The following is a 19,786-nucleotide window of genomic DNA, read 5'->3' on the forward strand; positions in this document are numbered from 1 at the left end:
TTTTTTTTTTTTAAATCTGGAATTTTTTTTAAAAAACTGGATTTTTTTTAAAAATTACGGAATTTTATTATTGACCAATTACAAAATGTCATTTGGCTTTTTAAAAGAGTTAATTTTAACTTGTTAGTTTGAGGGGTATATTTGAGTCAAAAACAAACCTTAAAGGTATTTTTAGACCTAAAAGGTGGATGGAAGGGTATTTTTAAACCAAAAAGTGGAAGAAGGATATTTATGAGTCTTTTTCAATAGGTTAGGAATGGCACGTCAATAATGATCAACAGCTGCTTCTATATTTATTTAATTCCATGAATCAATAGTTGGTAGGCAATGGTAGCAACTATGTGGTAACCATGAAACCGATCACAAGTCTCTATTTTTGAATAAAATATATTGAACGTGGATCCCAACAACTACAATCATAAACGATGCATTTAGATTTTATGTAGTAATTCTACGTAGTCATCTAGTCAGCTAATGTTTTTTTTTCTTATTTATCTAAAAAGTTTAATTCAGACACATAATTGCTGCTACTTAATTTTAAAAAAGATTTAAGTTACACATATGATTAGCCTAAAACAATAGTACGATTTAATTGATTATATCATATTATTACTTTATTTTTCAGGTTACCTTAGTGTCATGTTACTGTAGCTAAATTTAATATGTTGATGTAAAAGAGTTATATACTGAAAATGCACATAATTAAATTCGATAAATGATTGTTTCATGGTAATTGGTCTTAAAAGAACATGGAATGCCAACTATAAACATCCATGATCCATTACGAGAATTGAAATTATCCGGCTCGTTAGATATATAACTTTCCAATATTTTTTTTAAAAAAATACTATACTTGATTTAAAGAGATATAAATGTTGTGATAAACCATATAAAATGCAATTTGTGCTAATGCCAATTTCTGACATTCACATTTGAAATTAGGCTTACTATTTGGAGTTAGATTTTGACAAGTTCAACTTCAGAATAGTATGTCTAAAATTTAAAATTCCATATCCAGATTTCCAAATTCCAACTTTAGTCTTAAAAGTCTGAAGTTGATTGTAAAACGCATAAATTACTAAACATGTTGTAATTTTTTATTAGGAATAACTACATGATATAACAAACATATAGTGGGTATTGACATTTAGTAGCTATAGCTTAATTTAATTACTTCTCATAACAAATATTTGTGTATTAATACCATTTAGTAACTATATATATATACACACAAAATAGAATACTCATCCCACTATTCACTTCCAACCCATCTCTCCCATCTCTCTCCCCCCCTCTTCTCCCCACTGCTCCGCCGCCGGCCACCACCGCCGCCGGAGCTCCGGCGAAATGTCGTGACCCTTCACCACCGTCACTGCCAACCCCTTCCCCTTTTCCCTTTCTTCTCCGGCCATACCCTTTTTTCCTTTCTTCTCTGGCGCCAACAAGGAAAAAAAAAAACTCAGATCTACGCCGGAAAAGCACCAATAGCGACGGATCTGAGCATTGTTGGAAGCAAAAACGAAAAAAAAACTCCGATCTATAACGGATCTGAGCTGTGCAGCCGACGGTGGCTTCTTCGAAAAGAAGAAAAAACTCATATCTACGTCGTAAAAAAAATGTTGTCGTTGTATTAGCCGGAATTTTTTCCGGTCAGATCTAGAAAAAATCTAGATTTTCACTGTATTTGTTGTATATTTACCGTGTATACAATATTTTTCGCTTGTATTTGTTGTATACATACCAGAAAATATGGCGTGCTTGTTAATTTTTTGGTGTATCTATGTTGTATACAGTTTTTTCGCCTGTATTTGTTGTATACATACCGGAAAATATGACATATTTGTTAATTTTTTGTTGTATGAATGTTTTATACTGTATTTTTCGTCTGTATCTGTTGTATACCGGAAAATATGAAGAATTTTGTGTAATTATTGGTGTATATGTATTTAGTTTTTTAATCGTTGTATTCATGAATACAACAAGCCAATTTATGAATACAAATAGTTATTTTATGAATACAGTTGGAAAAAAATTGTTGTATTCATGAATACAGCTAAAAAAAAAATTGAATACACATGTGAGAGCTGGGCTGATTTGCTACAGAACATAAATATTGAAACATTAGCTATGCAGCTTGATTAAACCCTAAATGTTTACCATTTATGTAAAATGCCCTTTTTATTATGAGTTGAATAGCGATCCTCCAAGCGATACACTTGCCTCTCAAGAAGTTATCCAACCAATGGGCCAAATAAGCCCATCCGAATTAGCCTTCTTCCTAGGTCAATTTGCATGACTGTCCTTTGCTGGGGGTAGTCTTTAATTTTTGTCCCTCAAATTACTGGTCTTTAATTTTTACCGTTCGCCTAAAATACCTCGAGGTTCTGGATTCGAATCCCGTCTTAGTCGTAAAAAAAAAAAAAAAACGCTTGGCAAGACTTTACAAAAAGTCTGCCTATGCGACAGACTTTGCCTTAAGGCATAACTAAAAGTTTGCAAGAGACAACATATTTTGCCTTAAGGCATAACTAAGTCTGCCTCATAAGGCAAAGTATGCGCAGACTTTTAGTTATGCCTTAAGACAAAGTTTGCCGCATAAGGCAGACTTTTCGCAAAGCCTTGCCTTGCGATTTTTTATTTTTTTTTACTGAGGGGGGGTTCGAACCCAAAACCTCGAGGTATTTTCGGTCACCTTTTTAAGAGAAGGACAAAAATTAAAGACCAACAATTTGAGGGCCAAAAATTAAAGACCACCCCAAAAAAATGTTCTTCCTATAACTGGCCGAGCTAATCAACTTAGATAAAAATTCGGTACAATTTTTTTGTGCAGATTTCCCTTCAAAGGCACTAGTCTTTAATTTTTCCCTCTTAAATTGCATGTCTTTAATTTTTGTCCTTCGCCTAATATCATGAGTTTGAGTCAAACTCTGTCTGATCAGGTAGAGTTTGACTCTAAACTATACTTAAGGTAGAGTTTGAAACTATGCCTAAAGGTAGCAAATTCTGCCTTGTGAATCCAAACTCTACCTTGCGATTTTTATTTAATTTTTTGATTGAAAGGGGTTCGAACCCGAAACTATAAAATTTATAGTGAAGGACAAAAAATTAAAGACAACCAATTTGAGGGACAAAAAATTAAAGAGCACCCTCGAAGAAGGACAATCGTGCAAATTGCCCAATTGGGTATGATGAACCCCTAGCTAGATTTGATAATGGGTCTAGAATAAAATAGAATGCTATGAGATTTAATGGGAAATTTGCAAGATTGTCCTTCGTTGGGGGTGGTTTTTAACTTTTTGCCCTTCAAATTGGTGGTTTTTAACTTTTGCCCTTTGCTAAAAAAATTCGCAAGACATAATTTGCATGGCCAGATTTGCAAAATTCTGCCTTACGATCTTTTTTCTTTTTACTGAGCTGGAGTTCGAACCTACAACCTCGAAATACCAGGTGAAGGACAAAATTTAAAAGACCACCCAAATGAAGGACAATCCGCGCAAAAAAAAAAAAAAAAAAAGCACATTTAATATCTTGCTCTTCCTCGATAGTTTAGCTCAGCAGTTGATTGTTAACCACTTGATTACATGTTCGAGTCCTATTTATAGATTTTTTTGTGGAATTCCTTAATTCAAAATAAAGGCACGCTAATATTAATTTGTCGGCTAAACAATGACCTATTACGTCTTTATCACGTCTATTAATAGCCAATATAATTAGAACAGATAATTTATTAATGTACCCTATTTATTTCTTGACTATTATATGTTATTCACCGGTCCCAAATAAGTGTTATCTTAGCAAAAATTATTTATTTAAAAATAAGTGTCATCTTAGAATTTCAAAAAAACAAGTGTTTCCAACTATGCGTTTAACACTAAAGAAGTAGTCTCCTTAATATTGCTCAATTCTACAAAAAAAAAAAATCTAATAAATACGGATAATTTGATAAACTCCATATTGTATTTATTAATTTCTTAATGGACGCGATTTTTGCTAAAGTGATACTTATTTTGAGGCGGAGGGAGTACTATTACAAAGTGAGTATTGCTACTAATTACTTTGACCTCTTTAAGAACGAGGACGAGATTGTAAAGAACATAATTAAGTATGTCTTAGATGTTTTAAAGCGACAATTATTTTGCTCTCAAACAATATTGTTCATTATATCGCATTATGTTTTGCGAGACTAGAAAATCATTATCAACATCATATACTCTCCCCTCCCTAAATACTTGTCACTTTTTCACCCCTTGTTAAATTATATAAAATTTTAATTAATATTTTAAGATATATTTTAATCATAATAATATGAGAACAATTACAATATTCACTTCTCGTTAAACTATCTAAATTTGATCAGTAATAATATGAGAAAAATTACAATATATAGTAGTTTTTATAATTTTTGAATATTTATATTTATGTTTTTCAAAATTAAATTAATCATTCAATTTTACTTAAAAATTAGTCAAATTGCCATTGAAAAGTGAAACGTGGCAAATATATGAGAAAGAAATGATTAGAACTTTTTATCAAAGTCATCAAAATAGAGATGGGCTTGGAACTTCTCCAACCTTTATTAACTAGAGTAATTATAGAAACTCTTTGAAACTAATTAGGAAAGTAGAAACATAGAAAACAGAGCACATCCAGCTGACTACTCACACTTCACTCACTCAAATCACAAAGCTAAGAGTGTGTAACAGTGACAACAATCCCGTTTTCATCCCATGGCCAAAGAATCCCATCATTTACAATCCATGGCCAAAGAATCATCAGAATCATCTGTATCTCAACCCCACCCTAACACCACCACCACCACCACCACCACCACAACTACAATAACAAACCCCATTAATAATGTATCTCTCCAAGCTCATGTACCACCCACTAAACTTCCTTCAAGACCCAGAAAAACCCGCAAACTTTCCAACACTGACACTTGTTCCCCCAAAACTTCCATTATTATTTCAAGAATCATCCCTCGTTCACTTTCATCTTCAGGTGAGCTTGAATCCGCCATTAATTACCTTAAATCTTCTGACCCATTACTTTCTCCATTAATACAAACATACCCACTGCCAATTCTTGAACTTTTTCAACCCCCTTTTCTTGCCTTAACAAAATCCATTCTTTTTCAACAACTTGCTTATAAAGCCGGGTCAAGTATTTATACCCGGTTTATATCTCTATGTAATGCTGAATCTAATGTATGTCCAGATATGGTGTTGAGTTTGACACCACAACAACTTAGACAAGTTGGTGTATCTGCTAGAAAAGCAAGTTATTTACATGATTTAGCAAGAAAGTATAAAAATGGGATTTTGTCAGATAAATCAATTGTTGATATGGATGATAAATCACTTTTTACTATGTTAACTATGGTTAATGGAATTGGTTCTTGGTCAGTTCATATGTTTATGATTTTTTCATTACATAGGCCTGATGTGTTACCAATACATGATCTTGGTATTAGGAAAGGTGTGCAAATGTTATATGGACTTGAGGATTTACCTAGGCCATCACAAATGGATCAGTTGTGTGAGAAATGGAAACCGTATAGGTCGGTAGCTTCGTGGTATATGTGGAGGTATGTAGAGGCAAAAGGGGCAAATTCGAAAACGAATAATGTGGTGGGGAATTCTAATGTTAGTTTACAACAGCAGATGTTGACAATGCAGCAACAACAACGTCAATCGGATCAGCAGTTCTTGGATCCTATTAATGGGGTTCTTAATGTTGGGTATGTTTCCTATTGTTTCTAGTTTGCTATGAATCGTCATGCGTTTTTTCATAAATTTTTCCATGTATGTTCATTGCATTCTAAGAGTATATAATGCATTAATGATGGTTATCGGTGGGGGAAAGTTGGTTGATTAGTTTTGTTAGTTGAGATAAATGTATGACAATGTTGAGAGTGTTGATGCCGCGTGGCCATATTGCAACTTTAGTGAACCAAAATTTTGGTCAGGAACTTCATAATGATTGGTGAGTAAAATACCTAGGATGGTTGGAATTAAAATTTTTAGGCGGTCGGTTCTTTTTGCTTCTTCAGTATATATCAGTTAACACATTGAGATATCCACTTTATCAAATAAGCACATTGAAAAATCCTTGCAGGGTAGATAAAGAATAGAATAATTGGAGTATGTTAATATTGATATACTGACAGCATGGTGATCCTGTAATAGAAGGTGGGAGATGACTCGCTCTCTGGAGAAAAGTAAATTCGTAATGAGCAATAACATTAATGCATAATAATATTATAATTCAACGGCCCATGGTACCTCATTATTGAAGCCATTTGATCTTCAAGCCAATTGTACAGGTTTGTATGCATTTCTTTGCTTCGAGTTAGGCAACTTTTGCAAGACCTTGCTTGTAGATTCACCTCTTTTCTATGGATTGGAAATTAGACATTTTCTCGAATCATCTCCAGTGTTTAGGATGTGGAGAATTGGAGATGATTCTCCTTATATTTCAATGTTTCAGCCATTGGCTTTGGCATATATTTGATGGCTGGTGTTACATTTTTCTTGGTTAACAGTTCCAAGAGCAGCCTTATTGACTTGAGCTGAGTGATTGATTTGCTATTGCGACCAATGAGAATAAGAACCCATGGGCTTTGCATGTAATTAAAGCATGAGAATATGACACTTAATCAGTTTGAAATGTTCCTCCAAACTAGTCCAGGGCCAAGCTTTATCCTTGACTTTAGTCATTCCCACTTCTCGTCACCATCTGCCCCAAAATATGGAACCATGATAATGCTCTATACAGACTTCGCGTCCAAGATGTTCTGAAAACCTTTTCTAGTTTGAGGTGCTAATTTGTAATATTAGATTACTATGTCAACCAAAAAAAGTAGGTGCTACTTACTCCCATCCCTTGTAACTAAACAACTTTGTCATGACTTTCAGTGACTCCAATATCATCCCCATACTTATGGACGTACTTTACTATGTTCTTAATTCTAATGAGCAAGTAACCATTTTTTCCCCGATAAAGTTCTAATGAGAAAGTAAACACAACTGATCAAATTTCCCACATTCAGGCTAAGTGATTTAAGGGGCTAAGAATGCAAACAACCAAGCTAAGTATGATGCTGGTGACATTTAAGAGCCTCCTAATTGGAGAAGAGCGGGTTCAGTGAAGACACAACTAAGTTATGCTCTTCATATAGATATTATGTTGCTTGGTTGATGTTATTGTAATGATAAAGGTTTTCATATATTTCCATGTTGTGGTCATGGTGCCTAGTAGTAGACAATTACTTCTAATGATGCTTTAGTGATCCTCATAGCAGTAGTCAATGTTAAGGTTTTTCCTGTTAAAAACTTAAGTTATTATGGTAGTGAATTTACTTCTTGAATGTAGAGTTAGAGGCCTAATTCTAATTCACAGATTGGTTGACTAGTAATTGCTTTCAAAACCTCTGAAGTAAAATGAAGATTTACTGAGGTAAGAAACAGTTTAGGAAATAGATAAACCTAGTTGTGAAACAATGCTTCTGGTCCCTTTTCTTTAAAGTCGAGATTGAACAACAAATAGATATTTAATATCATTCTGGATAGATCTTGAGATAGGGCATGGAAGAGAGATCAAGTGGTGTCTTTTGCTTGTCATATAACTACGTGTTCATACAATGGGTCCTCCTTAGTGAGATTGACTACCACTTATTTTCCTTTAGTTCATGTTGGAAGGTTGTCGTTCTAGATGCACGACATGATATATATATATATATATATATTTTTTTTTTTTTTTTTTAATTTTTTTTTTGCATGACATGATATAACTTTCTTTGCTATGCTGCTCTACTCGAACTTCAATTTTTTTGTGCTAGGTAAGAATTGTCATGGTCCTTTGGATTATACTAGATAGGACAGGACTCCTTATGAAAAAAACTAGATAACACAGGACTCATATATAGGATAAATAAAACTAGAAGAATCCTACCTTGAAGGTGGGTAAGTTTTAGAATTTTATCCAATAATGTGATGTCGCAAACACAGGATAATATGAACAAGAGGGAGAATCTCTGGACAATATAGTTTGACAGCACAAGAATAACAAAAATCTAGCGCTGATTTAGTAGGAATTTGTGGAATGGAAAAGATCATGAGGAAGGAATATGAACTTGTTCGGGGCTGCGAATGGTAACAGCGGAAGTAGAAGTGGTGAAGAATTCAAGAAATACTCCTAGAATTTCTTGGAATAACCACCTGGAATTTATTTGGATTAACTTCCAAAGGTAAGGTTGGTTTAGTAACAAGGAAGCTTAATGCTCCACTGCTGAACTGGAAGAATGATTAGGTAGTTGTCAGCTGCAAACGCTAGGACATGCTAAGTAACGCGGAGTAACTTAGCTGAAGACCTAAAAATTCTGCAGTCGCTGCCAAAGCATAATTTACCAAATTACTTGACTCGGAAACTTAAATTATGATTCATAGTACTGATATGCACCAAGATTTTCTCTTTTTTATTGCCTTTTGCATCTGAAAGATACCATAAGCAGACAAGCTACTGTTGTCATTTGGTATACTATTCATGCCTTGTTGAGCATGGACCACTTATATTTGTACGTAAACAAAACAAAGTTGCTCCTGCACCATGTTCCTACTTTCTGTAGGCAGCATCTTTTCTTGGCCTACATGAGTTTACCAATCCGTTGCTAAACTTGCTTTATATCATCTAAAGGACGCAACTTTGAGGAGGCTATTTAACTGTGTCTAGTAAATTGTGTGTTAGATGAAATGGTGTTCCTTTAAGTAGTTCTATGGTATGGCTCCAGATCTCTGATGTCAAAATGGATTATGGAGGCACACATGATAATATTAAAGTTATAGATGCATAAAGCCCAGATTGTGTCTGCATGTGTATGTTAAAGGAGAATTGCATGACAACTGAGCTGTATAACATGGACCTTAATTGCCTTACAATTCTCTTTTATTTGATGCACCTTCCGCTAAACAAACACATCAATCAGAGGTGGATGCAACATAGTTCCAACGGGTTCAAATGAACCCAATATTTTTTTATATCGAACATATCTTCAAAAAGAAATTAGTAAAACCAAGTTTTGAACCCATAAATGTGAAAGTCAACGGATTCAAGATAAATAATAAACCCATCAAATTTAAATCTTGAATCCACCCTTGACGACAATATTCTCCAGGGTAATATTAATTGCTTCTCTCTCTCTCTGGTTTTTCCTTGGTAAAGATTTACTGTAGCCTTTTCTTGTAGCTACAACCCATTATTTTCTTGTTTTCTAATCTTGAAGTGATCAAAATACAGGGCATGTGCATGGGGACAGTAAGTGAAGTCAAGTCACATAGTTGTCGGTGGCAGTGAAGTTTTTTTGGGGGTTAGCAAATTGCTGAAATGTTGGCAACAGGTTGTCTACATGTACTGAAAAGTCTGGAAATAGCTAAGAACATTGTGAATCCACTTTGTAAGTTCAGCAAGAACTGGTGTTGTAAGTTGTAACTCATCTTTTTTACTGAGAAGGGCCACTTTTTAAATATTAAAAGTTAATTACTCAAAATCTCTTTTGATTACAAAATTCTCCCTTGTTGGTTTTCAAGATTTGAAGAGAATATTCTTACTTTGAGGCTTACGTAAGCAAAGCAATGCTGATCTTATCTGGTAAAACAGAACAGTAACAGGAAAACTGTAGGTGCTGTCTTATAGATGTACATACAATAACGTGCAATTAAAGTTTAAACAATTCGGTTGTTTTAATCTCATTTGTAATCTCATGTATTAACAGTTTCATTAACACCAAGTGCTAACTGGCTTAGAGAGAAGTGGATATTCGATTTACTGAAGTTGACTTCATTGGAATTTACGACACAATCTAGGAAATTTCAGATTTGTGTCCTGCTTACCATGACAGATATTATATAGTACTGGTGTATGAGCTCGTCTTGTAACGAATTACACATGAATTAGTCATGCCAAATATTATAGTAGAATATATACTAAAGTGTTTTATCAATACAAATATAGTAAAAACCAAAAAGAAAAAAAAAAGAAGAGGATTGTATGTATATCTGAGAGATGTATTAATATTAATTAATGAGGGATAGATTCAGGGCGGATCAAGAAGAGAACGTACAGGTTTACTGGAACCAATAGCTTTTAATAATATCATGTATATGTTAAGAAAGTTACTAAATATCTATAAATATTTAATTATGAACTCAATTCTTAATGAATATTAACTTAGAGGTTGAAGTAGGAACCCGTAAACTTTTAATGCTGGATTCGCCTTAACCTAGATTGGTAATTTATTTTTTTGTAGGGATATTTTGGTCTTGATTCTGCTTCTATTAAGAAGTAGCTAGAATTTGCAACTTCTTCCCAACAACAACAAAAAATTTCTTCTGCGACCTTTCAAAACATCCTTTTTTGCCAAACACCTCAATCTCCAAAAAAAAAAAAAAAAAAAAAAAGTTTTTAAACTTCTCATATGCTTGGCCAAACAGAAATATACAAATTCACTGCACAATCATATGGTATCAAAAGATATGTCAAGGTACCAATATATTGCAAAATTATCAAAACTGTAAAATATGATTTGTGCATGTAATAAAAAACATTATATTTACATCATCTTGATGTAGCAATACGGATAAATATGCGGCAATTTGTCCAATCAACAGTATCCTGGGTAATAACGTAGTAGTTTAATATAATAAGACATGAAATTGACGAGGCTATTGATGTATAAATAAGAATATCCCACCAGGATATCCTCAAATTATCAAAAACTTCCCAATCAAACCTTTTAAATTCCCTATTTCATTTTCTCAGTACGTAGTATATATAGCAACATGCAAGTAACACTACTTGCTCATACAAAAATTTAGCATATATCTCTCTACAATTACACTTAAATTCTAGCCATGAACTATGAAAATTATGACCCTTTTTTTCCTGACCAACCTGTGGTGGATCTTTATCTTTCAATATGGGCTAAACTTCCAGGTTTTAAGTCCAAACCAGCTTTCATTTGGGCCGAAAATGGCCCAATGCAGCCTCCATCACTCACATATGAAGAGCTAAATAGTTCAGCTCAATGCATTTCCTCAGAGTTGTTGCTTAGTTTAAGAAAAAATGATGTTGTTCTAGTGTTGTGCCCTCCAGGACTTGAATTTGTTGAAATAATTTTTGGGTGTCAAAGGGCTGGCCTTTTAGCTGTACCAATTGTACCTCCTCATCCATCTTTTTCGAACGAAAATTACCACCATCTACTTAGAGTTGTGTCCCAAACAAGGCCTAAAGTTGCTATAACACAACGCGATTACATCAAACATGTTGAGAAGTATGTTGCAAGACCGAGTAATAAGAAGTTGTCCGAGGCCTTGAAGAAGGTTCAATGGATTTCAACCGATGATTTGAAGGGCAAGAAAATGAAAATGCAATTAGAAAATGTGAATTCTGTTAGTGGCTTTAATTATAATGGTTGCAATGTTGATGATGTGTACTTAATTCAGTACACTTCTGGTACAACTGCTATTCCTAAGCCTGTTTTAGTGACTGCAGGCTCTGCAGCTCATAACGTTAGAGTCGCGAGGAAAGCTTATGATTTTCACCCAAATACGGTTGTTGTCTCGTGGTTACCTCAGTACCATGATTGTGGACTAATGTTTTTGTTACTAACGATTGTGTCAGGGGCAACATGTGTGTTGACATCCCCGAATGCATTTGTCAATCGTCCTAGAATATGGCTTGAATTGATTTCGGAGTTTAAGGCAACTTGCACTCCGGTTCCTTCCTTTGCTTTACCACTCGTGCTGAAACGTGGTCATGCTGGGGCAACTGTTTCAGGAACTGTTAATCCTATTAGTATGTTGAGCTTGAAGAATTTGATCATCGTTAACGAGCCAATTTATAATTCTTGTGTTGAAGAATTTATTGAAGTGTTCAAGCCTTTTGGGCTAAATCCTTTGGCAATTTCTCCCTCATATGGCTTAGCTGAAAATGGCACATTTGTTTCAACATCATGGAGAAGTAGTAATTCTGCCAACTTTTGGACTTTTCCAACATACAAAAAGCTCTTACCAAGTGCTAGACTTGATGAAGATGTTGACATTGAAATTTTAGTTGTTAATGAAGAAACAAATGAGATTGTGAAAGATGGGGTTGAAGGAGAAATATGGATTTCATCTCCTAGCAATGCTATTGGATATTTAGGACATCCATCTTTAACTCGACACGTGTTCAATGCTAGACTTAAAAACAAGGCGGGAAATTGCTATGTCCGAACAGGGGATAGAGGAGTTGTCAAAGGAGAACAAAGATTTTTATACGTGACAGGTCGATGTTCAGACATTATTAAACTCCCAAATGGACAAGAAATACATCCACATTATTTGGAGACAACAACTTATAATAGTTGCCCGAATTTCATACGAGGTGGCTGTGTTGCCGCATTCGAGATGTCTGAATCTGAATACAAATCTATTGTCGTTGTAGCGGAGGTGCAGAGCAAGGGTGAAACAGAGAGTGATATGTTTTTGAAGCAAATTTGTGAAGGAATAAGGAAAGGAGTAATGAAAGAAGAGGGTGTTGGAGTTGGACTAGTGGTACTTGTTAAAGTTGGAAGTGTACCAAAGACTACTTCTGGGAAAATACAAAGATGGCTTGCTAAGTATAAGTTTGTGAAGTCACAAATGAATATTATCACGCAAATGAAGTTTGATAATAATGGGAATGTTCAAAGCACAGTGCAAAAAGTGATGCAAAATGGAAAAAAAGAGACTAAAAAGGGAAAGAAAGTGCTAGTTGTGGAAGAAGAAGAAGAAGGGATGTTTTTTGCTCCACCAAATAGAACTTTGAAATCTTCTCTTTAATAATTTAATCAAAGGGTTAGTTCAGAAACTCTCTGAACTTTTTAAATTATTATCCTGTATGCGTATATGATCCTAAGTTTTTGAAATATTACTATGGATAATGTGTTTTATGTATTGTGTCTTGACCTACATGTTAAATATATACTAGTACTTTGTTTATATCAGAAATAAGTGAAGATATGGATTGAGGCAATCAACTTCTACACAAAAGTACATGAAAAAGAGACGAAAAAGAGGATATTAAAAAAATGGAGGAAAGTTCTCTATATTTTCGCATAATTGCTATATTTGTGAACCTCATTCTATTCAAAAGCTTATAAATATGCAAGTCGACATATATTTCATTACCTGACCCTGTCGGAACTAGCCGTGGCAAAATTAACTTCTGCAAGTTGGAGTATGACCCACTGTTTAGCTCATCTTAACCTCTGCACGCCTCATTAATGCGCTTTTTATTAAGTCCGTCTATTTCGACCTGTTCAACTTTTATACTATGTATTACTTACAAGGCTTATGCAAATATTTTAAGATTTTAGTGATATGTCTTCTAACACCTCGTTTACCTGACGGGCGTTTCTTTCAATTTAGTGATGCGTTTCTTTTATTTTAGTGATATTTTAAAATTAACGCCAGATTAGTTAATTTATTGTAATCTCATAAGTTTCAAATTCTTTTATTCGACACCGACTAACATCAATATTTAAAATTTGTGAGCAATATCGTTTTCTTCTTCTTCTTACTCGCAGTAAAAGAAGACACAGACAAGGGGTCGTTAATTTGGTTAAAAACCAAATTATCTTGGGGTCATAACCACGACTATTTATCCTGCCTTTTGTATGAAATAGATAATTCCTTGATTGTGGTATTAAATTTATTCTGGTTTAATGTCTGTCACCCTCAAGAAAATAAAATATAAATTTAATCTCAAATTTTATACCGGGATAAATCACTTAATCCGTCCACCAAACGGCCCCATATGGGATACAGAAGAGTTATAAATAAAATAGTTACTTGTATTGTGTGTTTTCACCAGATCAAACAATTCAACTTTAACAGTTAAAAAATAAATGTAAGAATAGATATCCTTTAATTATGATTAAGTTATAAATATGTATATGCAAAAGACACATATGGATGAACTTTTACCAAGAAATGTCCATGGCACTTAACATCATTCATAACAGGGTCAAGATTCGGGAGATATGGCGATAACTATAAGCTTCAAATACAACCTTTTACTTTTCCAAAAGGAAAAAAGAAGCAGCAAACCATTTCCAAAAGAGGAAACGTACATTTAAAACCGACAGAAACCCCCACAAGCATCATAATTAATTGAAATGGACAACACAAAGTAAATGAATAGACACTGCATTTATAATTTTATATTCGACAAAAATAATAAAGATCAACAATACTCTTGCAAACATTCACATTAGATGAATGTTTCCTTTGATCCAATGGCTGGCTGTGGAGCACAACACTTTTGTAATTCAAAAAAAAAAAAAAAAAAAAAAAAAAAAAAAAAATTGGAACCAAACTAACCCATTAAAAAAAAAAAATCAAACTAGGCTTCACGCACAGAATCTGTACAGTTTGGTCCTTTCACGCATAGATTCTGTGCGTGAAAGGGGGTATTTTTTTTTCTTTTATTAAGCTATCAAAAATCACGTTTTTTTCATATTTTGAGCAAAGATTAGTCATGTTTCAAAATCCCGAAATATCAATATTTTATATAGAACTTAATATATTTTTTTGCGTACAATAACGTCGGCTCATTACATCAAGTATACTTAAATGTTTGGATCGTCGTTTTAGGGGTTGTAAAGTGCCCCGAAGTAAGTTTTGTTTGCTTGGAAACTTATCATCTTTGTTCTTTGGAAATCAAACTCAAAATTAAGCTTTTTTCCGTACTTTGACCGAAGATTAGTCACGTTTCAAAACACTAGAATATAAATATTTTATATAGAACTTAATATTTTTTTTAGCGTACAATAATGTCGGCTCATTATATCAAGTATACATATATGTTTGGATTGTCGCTTTAGGGGTTGTAAAGTGCCTCGAAGTAAGTTTGAAAACTTGTTATCTTTAAGTTTTTTTTCATACTTTGACCGAAGATTATTCACGTTTCAAAACGTTGGAATATAAATATTTTATATAGAACTTAATATTTTTTTTAGCGTACAATAATATCGGCTTATTACATCAAGTATACATATACCTCTTCACTCACGTAATTAAAAAAAAAAGACCGGAGCATAGGTAGAAAACTAGTTGTAAATTGTTGAAACTTTAAATGATCATAACTTTGCACTCAGATGTCTGATTTACGCAAAAAAAAATTCTTCAGGGTATTTTTTCGAGATCTATGCGGACAAACGGCCGCAAGGCGATTTGGCCGAGCCGATTTTCCAAAAAACGCCCGTTATCCCATTCAATTTGAATTTTGTCCCAAATTTGTGCAAAAACTTCATTCTTCTCTAGTAAAAATCTAATGATAAAAAATCTATTTCGAGATGCTAATCCCGTGGTAATGATGTTTTGAATGTCAATTTCGAGGTTCGAAATTCAATTTATGAAACGAGTTAGATAGCATTAGTGAATAAAATAAAAAATAAAAAGTGTCTACTTTGTAACATTCACCAATTTGGCTTGGTGGTTTAACCTCTCTTTTTTACTTACTTCTTTTTTATGCTAACAACATGGGATCAAACCTTGGTGGGAGCATTGAATGAGATATATTATACCTTAATTGAACCTCTCGTATTGCATGAATTATTTTTTAATATAATATTTTTATTTCAAAACACTTAAATCAAAACCCTATAAAATATGCCACTTAGATCTAAAGATGACAAGTTTCTAAGCAAACAAAATTTACTTCGGGGTACTTTACAACCCCTAAACGACGATGCAAACGTTTAGGTATACTTGATGTAATGAACCGACGTTATTGTACGCAAAAAATATATTAAGTTCTATATAAAATATTGATATTTCGGGGTTTTGAAACATGACTAATCTTTGCTCAAAGTGTGAAAAAAACGTGATTTTGATAGCTTAAAAAAAAAGAAAAAAAGAAAAAATACCCTCTTTCACGCACAGATTTTGTGTGTGAAAGGACCAAACGTGCGTGAAAGGACCAAACTCAAAAAGTTACAATTTGGTCCTTTCACGCACAGATTCTGTGCCTAGTTTTTTTTTTTTTTTTTTTAATGGGTTAAGTTTGATTTCAAAATTATTTTTTTTGGGTTACAAAAGTGCCGGGTCCCTGGCTGTGGCAATATTATAATTGCGTACCTTCCATTTGGAAAGGCGTTTTCCGGCAAAATAAACTCATTTTTAGAAATCCATCCAAATTTAAACGAATTAGATCATTATCCGTGTCTTGACTTAATCTAACATATTGAAACCAAAATGATGACCCTCAAAATTATCGATCAAATGGGTCATACAACTCAAATTAAAAAAAATCTAACTCGGAGATTAGAATATCTTTTTAATGATTCAAAATCCATTTTGGACCAATCTTTAGGATCAACCCCAACTTTCAATACTCGATGATGATTGACTTGCCCTTCTTTTCTACACTTGAGTACCAGATTTAATTCACATGACATAAGGTCCAAACATGTAATCTAAGTCACTAGCTAGTCTCTGTGGGGATTAAGAATTTTCTAAACTTGAAGCAAATTAAGCTAATAATTTACGAACAATACATTCGTATTCACTTTTTTCAAAAAGCAAAATAAAAATCGAAGAAAAATTGGGTCATGATCTATTATTCGACTCATTTTGACCCACAAAGAACTACTCCTAAGTTAAATTAGTCTAAAATTCAGTGACAACGAGTGTACGAAAGAGCTGAAAAATTCAGATGAATAAAGGTTCCAAGTACGACAATAAAATCTGATTAAGGGGTTCCTTAGTTACAATAATGCTACATAGAAAAGAAAAAAAGCTGGCTAGCTACGTACGATTCCTAGTAAGATTACATAAGTAGAAGCCAAATCCCGATAAATTTCGTTTTTCCCTCTTAATTAATTAAAGGTTGATCTTCTTGTGTGTTCTTTTTAGCAGAAGGGTTCTTATTATTATGCATCCAAACCTTAAAAACCTGTCTCTTCACACCAACTTGAGAGCAGAATCTTTGTACTTCAGTGTCATCTTCTCTTGGAATTCTCCACCCTAACTTTTCAGCAAATTCCAACATTTTTTCCTTCTGTTCTTGACTGAACTTTGTCCTAAACCTTTTCTTAGCCAACACATATGGTGGTTGAGGTTGTGGAGGCAATGAAGTTGCCTGCTGATGATAAGTGTTGAAGTTAATTTCTTCGCTTGATGAGTCCGTAGCCCCACTACCCCCGCTACCTGTTGAAGACATAATTAAGTTAATAAACATATAATTTCTCTCTAACAATTTTAACTTCTAGATGATATTGTCATATAATTCATCATGATACCAGAACAAACTGAGGTCTTAGGTTCGAGTCTACTCAAGGCATTATAAGAAAAAAGTTCACTGTTTTGCTCATAAAAAAAGGTACTGTACAAGTTCACTCGTGAAGGAATGTGGTGCAAACATAATGAAGTACACTCCCGTTTCAATTTGTATCTTACTCATGTTTTGGTCTGTTTAAAAAAGAAGTCCTTTTATGTAAGAGTATTTAGTAAGTTTCTAAATCTAGCATTCTCATCTTAATTATTCTTAATGGTACTCTTTATAGAAATGACATGACACGTTTAAAATCAAGATATTCTGGATACGGAGTACATTATATACACATTTTTACTCTTAAATTTCATGTCATGTAAAATTAAGACACATAAAATAAGATGTAAGAATAAATAAAAATGTATTTCATAACAGATTAAACTTTTAGATGAGATGATCACATAATTCAACGTTACCTCCAAAGGCCATTTTGACAGGCTGAGGTGGCATGGCAGTCCAAATAGACCTTCCGCCGTGTTGATGGTGGTGATGATTCAACGATGGTATCGGAGAAGGAAGCGGTTGAGGAAGCTGTAGTGGATGCACAACCATAATCCCGGCATTATTATTCTCATTGTTCGGCTGTTCTTTTCTGTGGAAATTACGGTGGCAGTTACAAGCAGCACATTTCAATGCCTCTAGTGTTCCCTCTTCACCACTCGGCATGAACTCACCACATCCATCAGTAACATTTCCACCAATGTTAGCAGCATGATTCTTCAGACACTCACGGTACCTAGCTCTTGCTGTTACCTTAAATTTATTAGATCCGCCGCCACCGGCAGCGGAATTATACGGTGCAACGCCAACGACAGCTGGCGTTGCACCGCCACCAGAGGATTTTTCGTGATCTTGAATGAAGGTGGGTGGGAGGTGGTTGTTGCCTCCTTGATCTGTGTTTTGATCAAGTGAATGGTACCCTAAAGAACCTGGCATTCTCATTTCCTTTTCTTCACCAGCCAATGCCATACTTAACTAAAACCCTAATTAACTTAGCCTAAATGACTAGTTAAGAAACCCTAACCCTATTTTCTTATGTGGTAATCCTATGGTTTACACATGAACATAGGAGGAAAGTACAAGTTAGAAAAACTCTAATAAGATGAAAAAAAATAGCTGAACTAAGTTTATGTAACCTTAAAAAAAGGCAATCAGCTAGTACACTCAAAAAATCTTTTGCTTGACTCACAATTAAAAAATAAATCTTATGTGGGGTGAGAGAGAAAAAGAAAGGGTAATATGAAGAAGAAATTAAAGCTGGAAATAAAGAGGATGGGGCCCTAGAACTACCTTAGAAGAAGCAAAGCCGGCGGACCACCACCTTAAAAATGCATGAAATTGAGATTAAGAAATTGTCACTTGGCTTTAAATTTTTTTGTTGTTGAAAGGTTTGGAAGAGAGAGAGACAGAGAGATCAAATTAAAGGATAAGGGAGGAAATTAAAGTGATGAGGTTTGTTTTAAGGTTGTGGAAGAGAAAAGTGGTGTGTTGGTTCGGAGGCAACAGGGGGAGAATAGAATGTAAGAAACAAGAGACAACATGGTTGCTTGAGATGGAGCTAAAAAAAGTTTTTCTTTCAAAGTTAAAAGTGATGAGGAGAGGAGATAAGAGAGAGTAGTGCGGAACAGCGAAGATAGAGTGAATAATAATATGTGATGAGCTTATGCAGAGGGTGTTAAGGGAAACAATAGAGGACTGAGCATAAGAAAACAACCGACAATGTCATGTTCTGTCCTCTCCCACGCCCTGCCAACATTGGCCCCATTCCCACCACCCTCCTTCATTATTGCCCCACCCCCTACCCCACCCATGAGGTGGGTGAAGGAATTCTCTTTTTTTCCTAATTACTCTTTTCTATTTAAATTATGAACTTATTAAAATTTATTTTAAAAAAAGTATTTTGGTGCACAAAGTATCTCGTATTAGCACTGTTCGGAGAAGCGTCGTATCTCAAAAGGTGTGATCGATATAACAGCCTACCCTAATGCAAGCATTAGTGATTGCTTTCAAGGCTCGAACTCGTGACGTATAGGCCACACGATTCCACTATTATAGATTGGTGTTTAATATATTGGATGCCACTCTCCCTATCTCACCTTAGTTAATTTTAATTTGTTTTTTTAACTTCTCATCTAATGTTCTATACGTGTGATTAGGGTATGATTGATGCAAATTTGGACCCGGAAATTTCTTGGAGACGCTTCCGACCAAATGTGACTTCATTTTCGTGGTTTGAGTTCCAGACTTATATTGTTGATTGAGAATGAAGCATTAATTACCAATCCCCCATAATTATTGGCCATTCTACATATAATCGTTGTAAAGATCTCCTATAACATTAGAGTCGTAAAATATTTTTTGACATAATACATATATTGAATTATGACCTTAATTATGGTATCCCTTGAAAACTTCTAAGTGGATATTTATTATT

At 34.1% G+C, this 19,786-nt stretch overlaps 3 protein-coding genes across 3 annotated transcripts; 2 read left to right on the forward strand and 1 right to left on the reverse strand.

Moving 5' to 3' along the window:
- The first annotated feature begins 4,606 nt into the window (after window positions 1-4,606).
- LOC132628029 (alkylbase DNA glycosidase-like protein mag2) lies at window positions 4,607-9,544 on the forward strand. The gene is made up of 2 exons (XM_060343715.1): window positions 4,607-5,740; window positions 9,295-9,544. The coding sequence occupies exons 1-2, from the start codon at window positions 4,728-4,730 to the stop codon at window positions 9,314-9,316; spliced, it is 1,035 nt and encodes a 344-aa protein (XP_060199698.1). The 5' UTR covers window positions 4,607-4,727; the 3' UTR covers window positions 9,317-9,544.
- A 1,363-nt stretch (window positions 9,545-10,907) lies between these two features.
- Window positions 10,908-12,857, forward strand: LOC132629142 (uncharacterized). The gene has a single exon (XM_060344872.1). It carries the CDS (start codon window positions 10,908-10,910, stop codon window positions 12,855-12,857), a length of 1,950 nt encoding a protein of 649 aa, XP_060200855.1.
- Window positions 12,858-16,729: 3,872 nt separating this feature from the next.
- LOC132628030 (zinc-finger homeodomain protein 2-like) lies at window positions 16,730-19,015 on the reverse strand. The gene is made up of 2 exons (XM_060343716.1): window positions 17,769-19,015; window positions 16,730-17,228 (listed from the first exon to the last, which is right to left on the reverse strand). The coding sequence occupies exons 1-2, from the start codon at window positions 18,319-18,321 to the stop codon at window positions 16,894-16,896; spliced, it is 888 nt and encodes a 295-aa protein (XP_060199699.1). The 5' UTR covers window positions 18,322-19,015; the 3' UTR covers window positions 16,730-16,893.
- Window positions 19,016-19,786: the final 771 nt, after the last annotated feature.

The sequence above is a fragment of the Lycium barbarum genome, chromosome 2 (genome assembly GCF_019175385.1).
Source record: "Lycium barbarum isolate Lr01 chromosome 2, ASM1917538v2, whole genome shotgun sequence".
Classification (NCBI taxonomy): Eukaryota; Viridiplantae; Streptophyta; class Magnoliopsida; order Solanales; family Solanaceae; genus Lycium; species Lycium barbarum.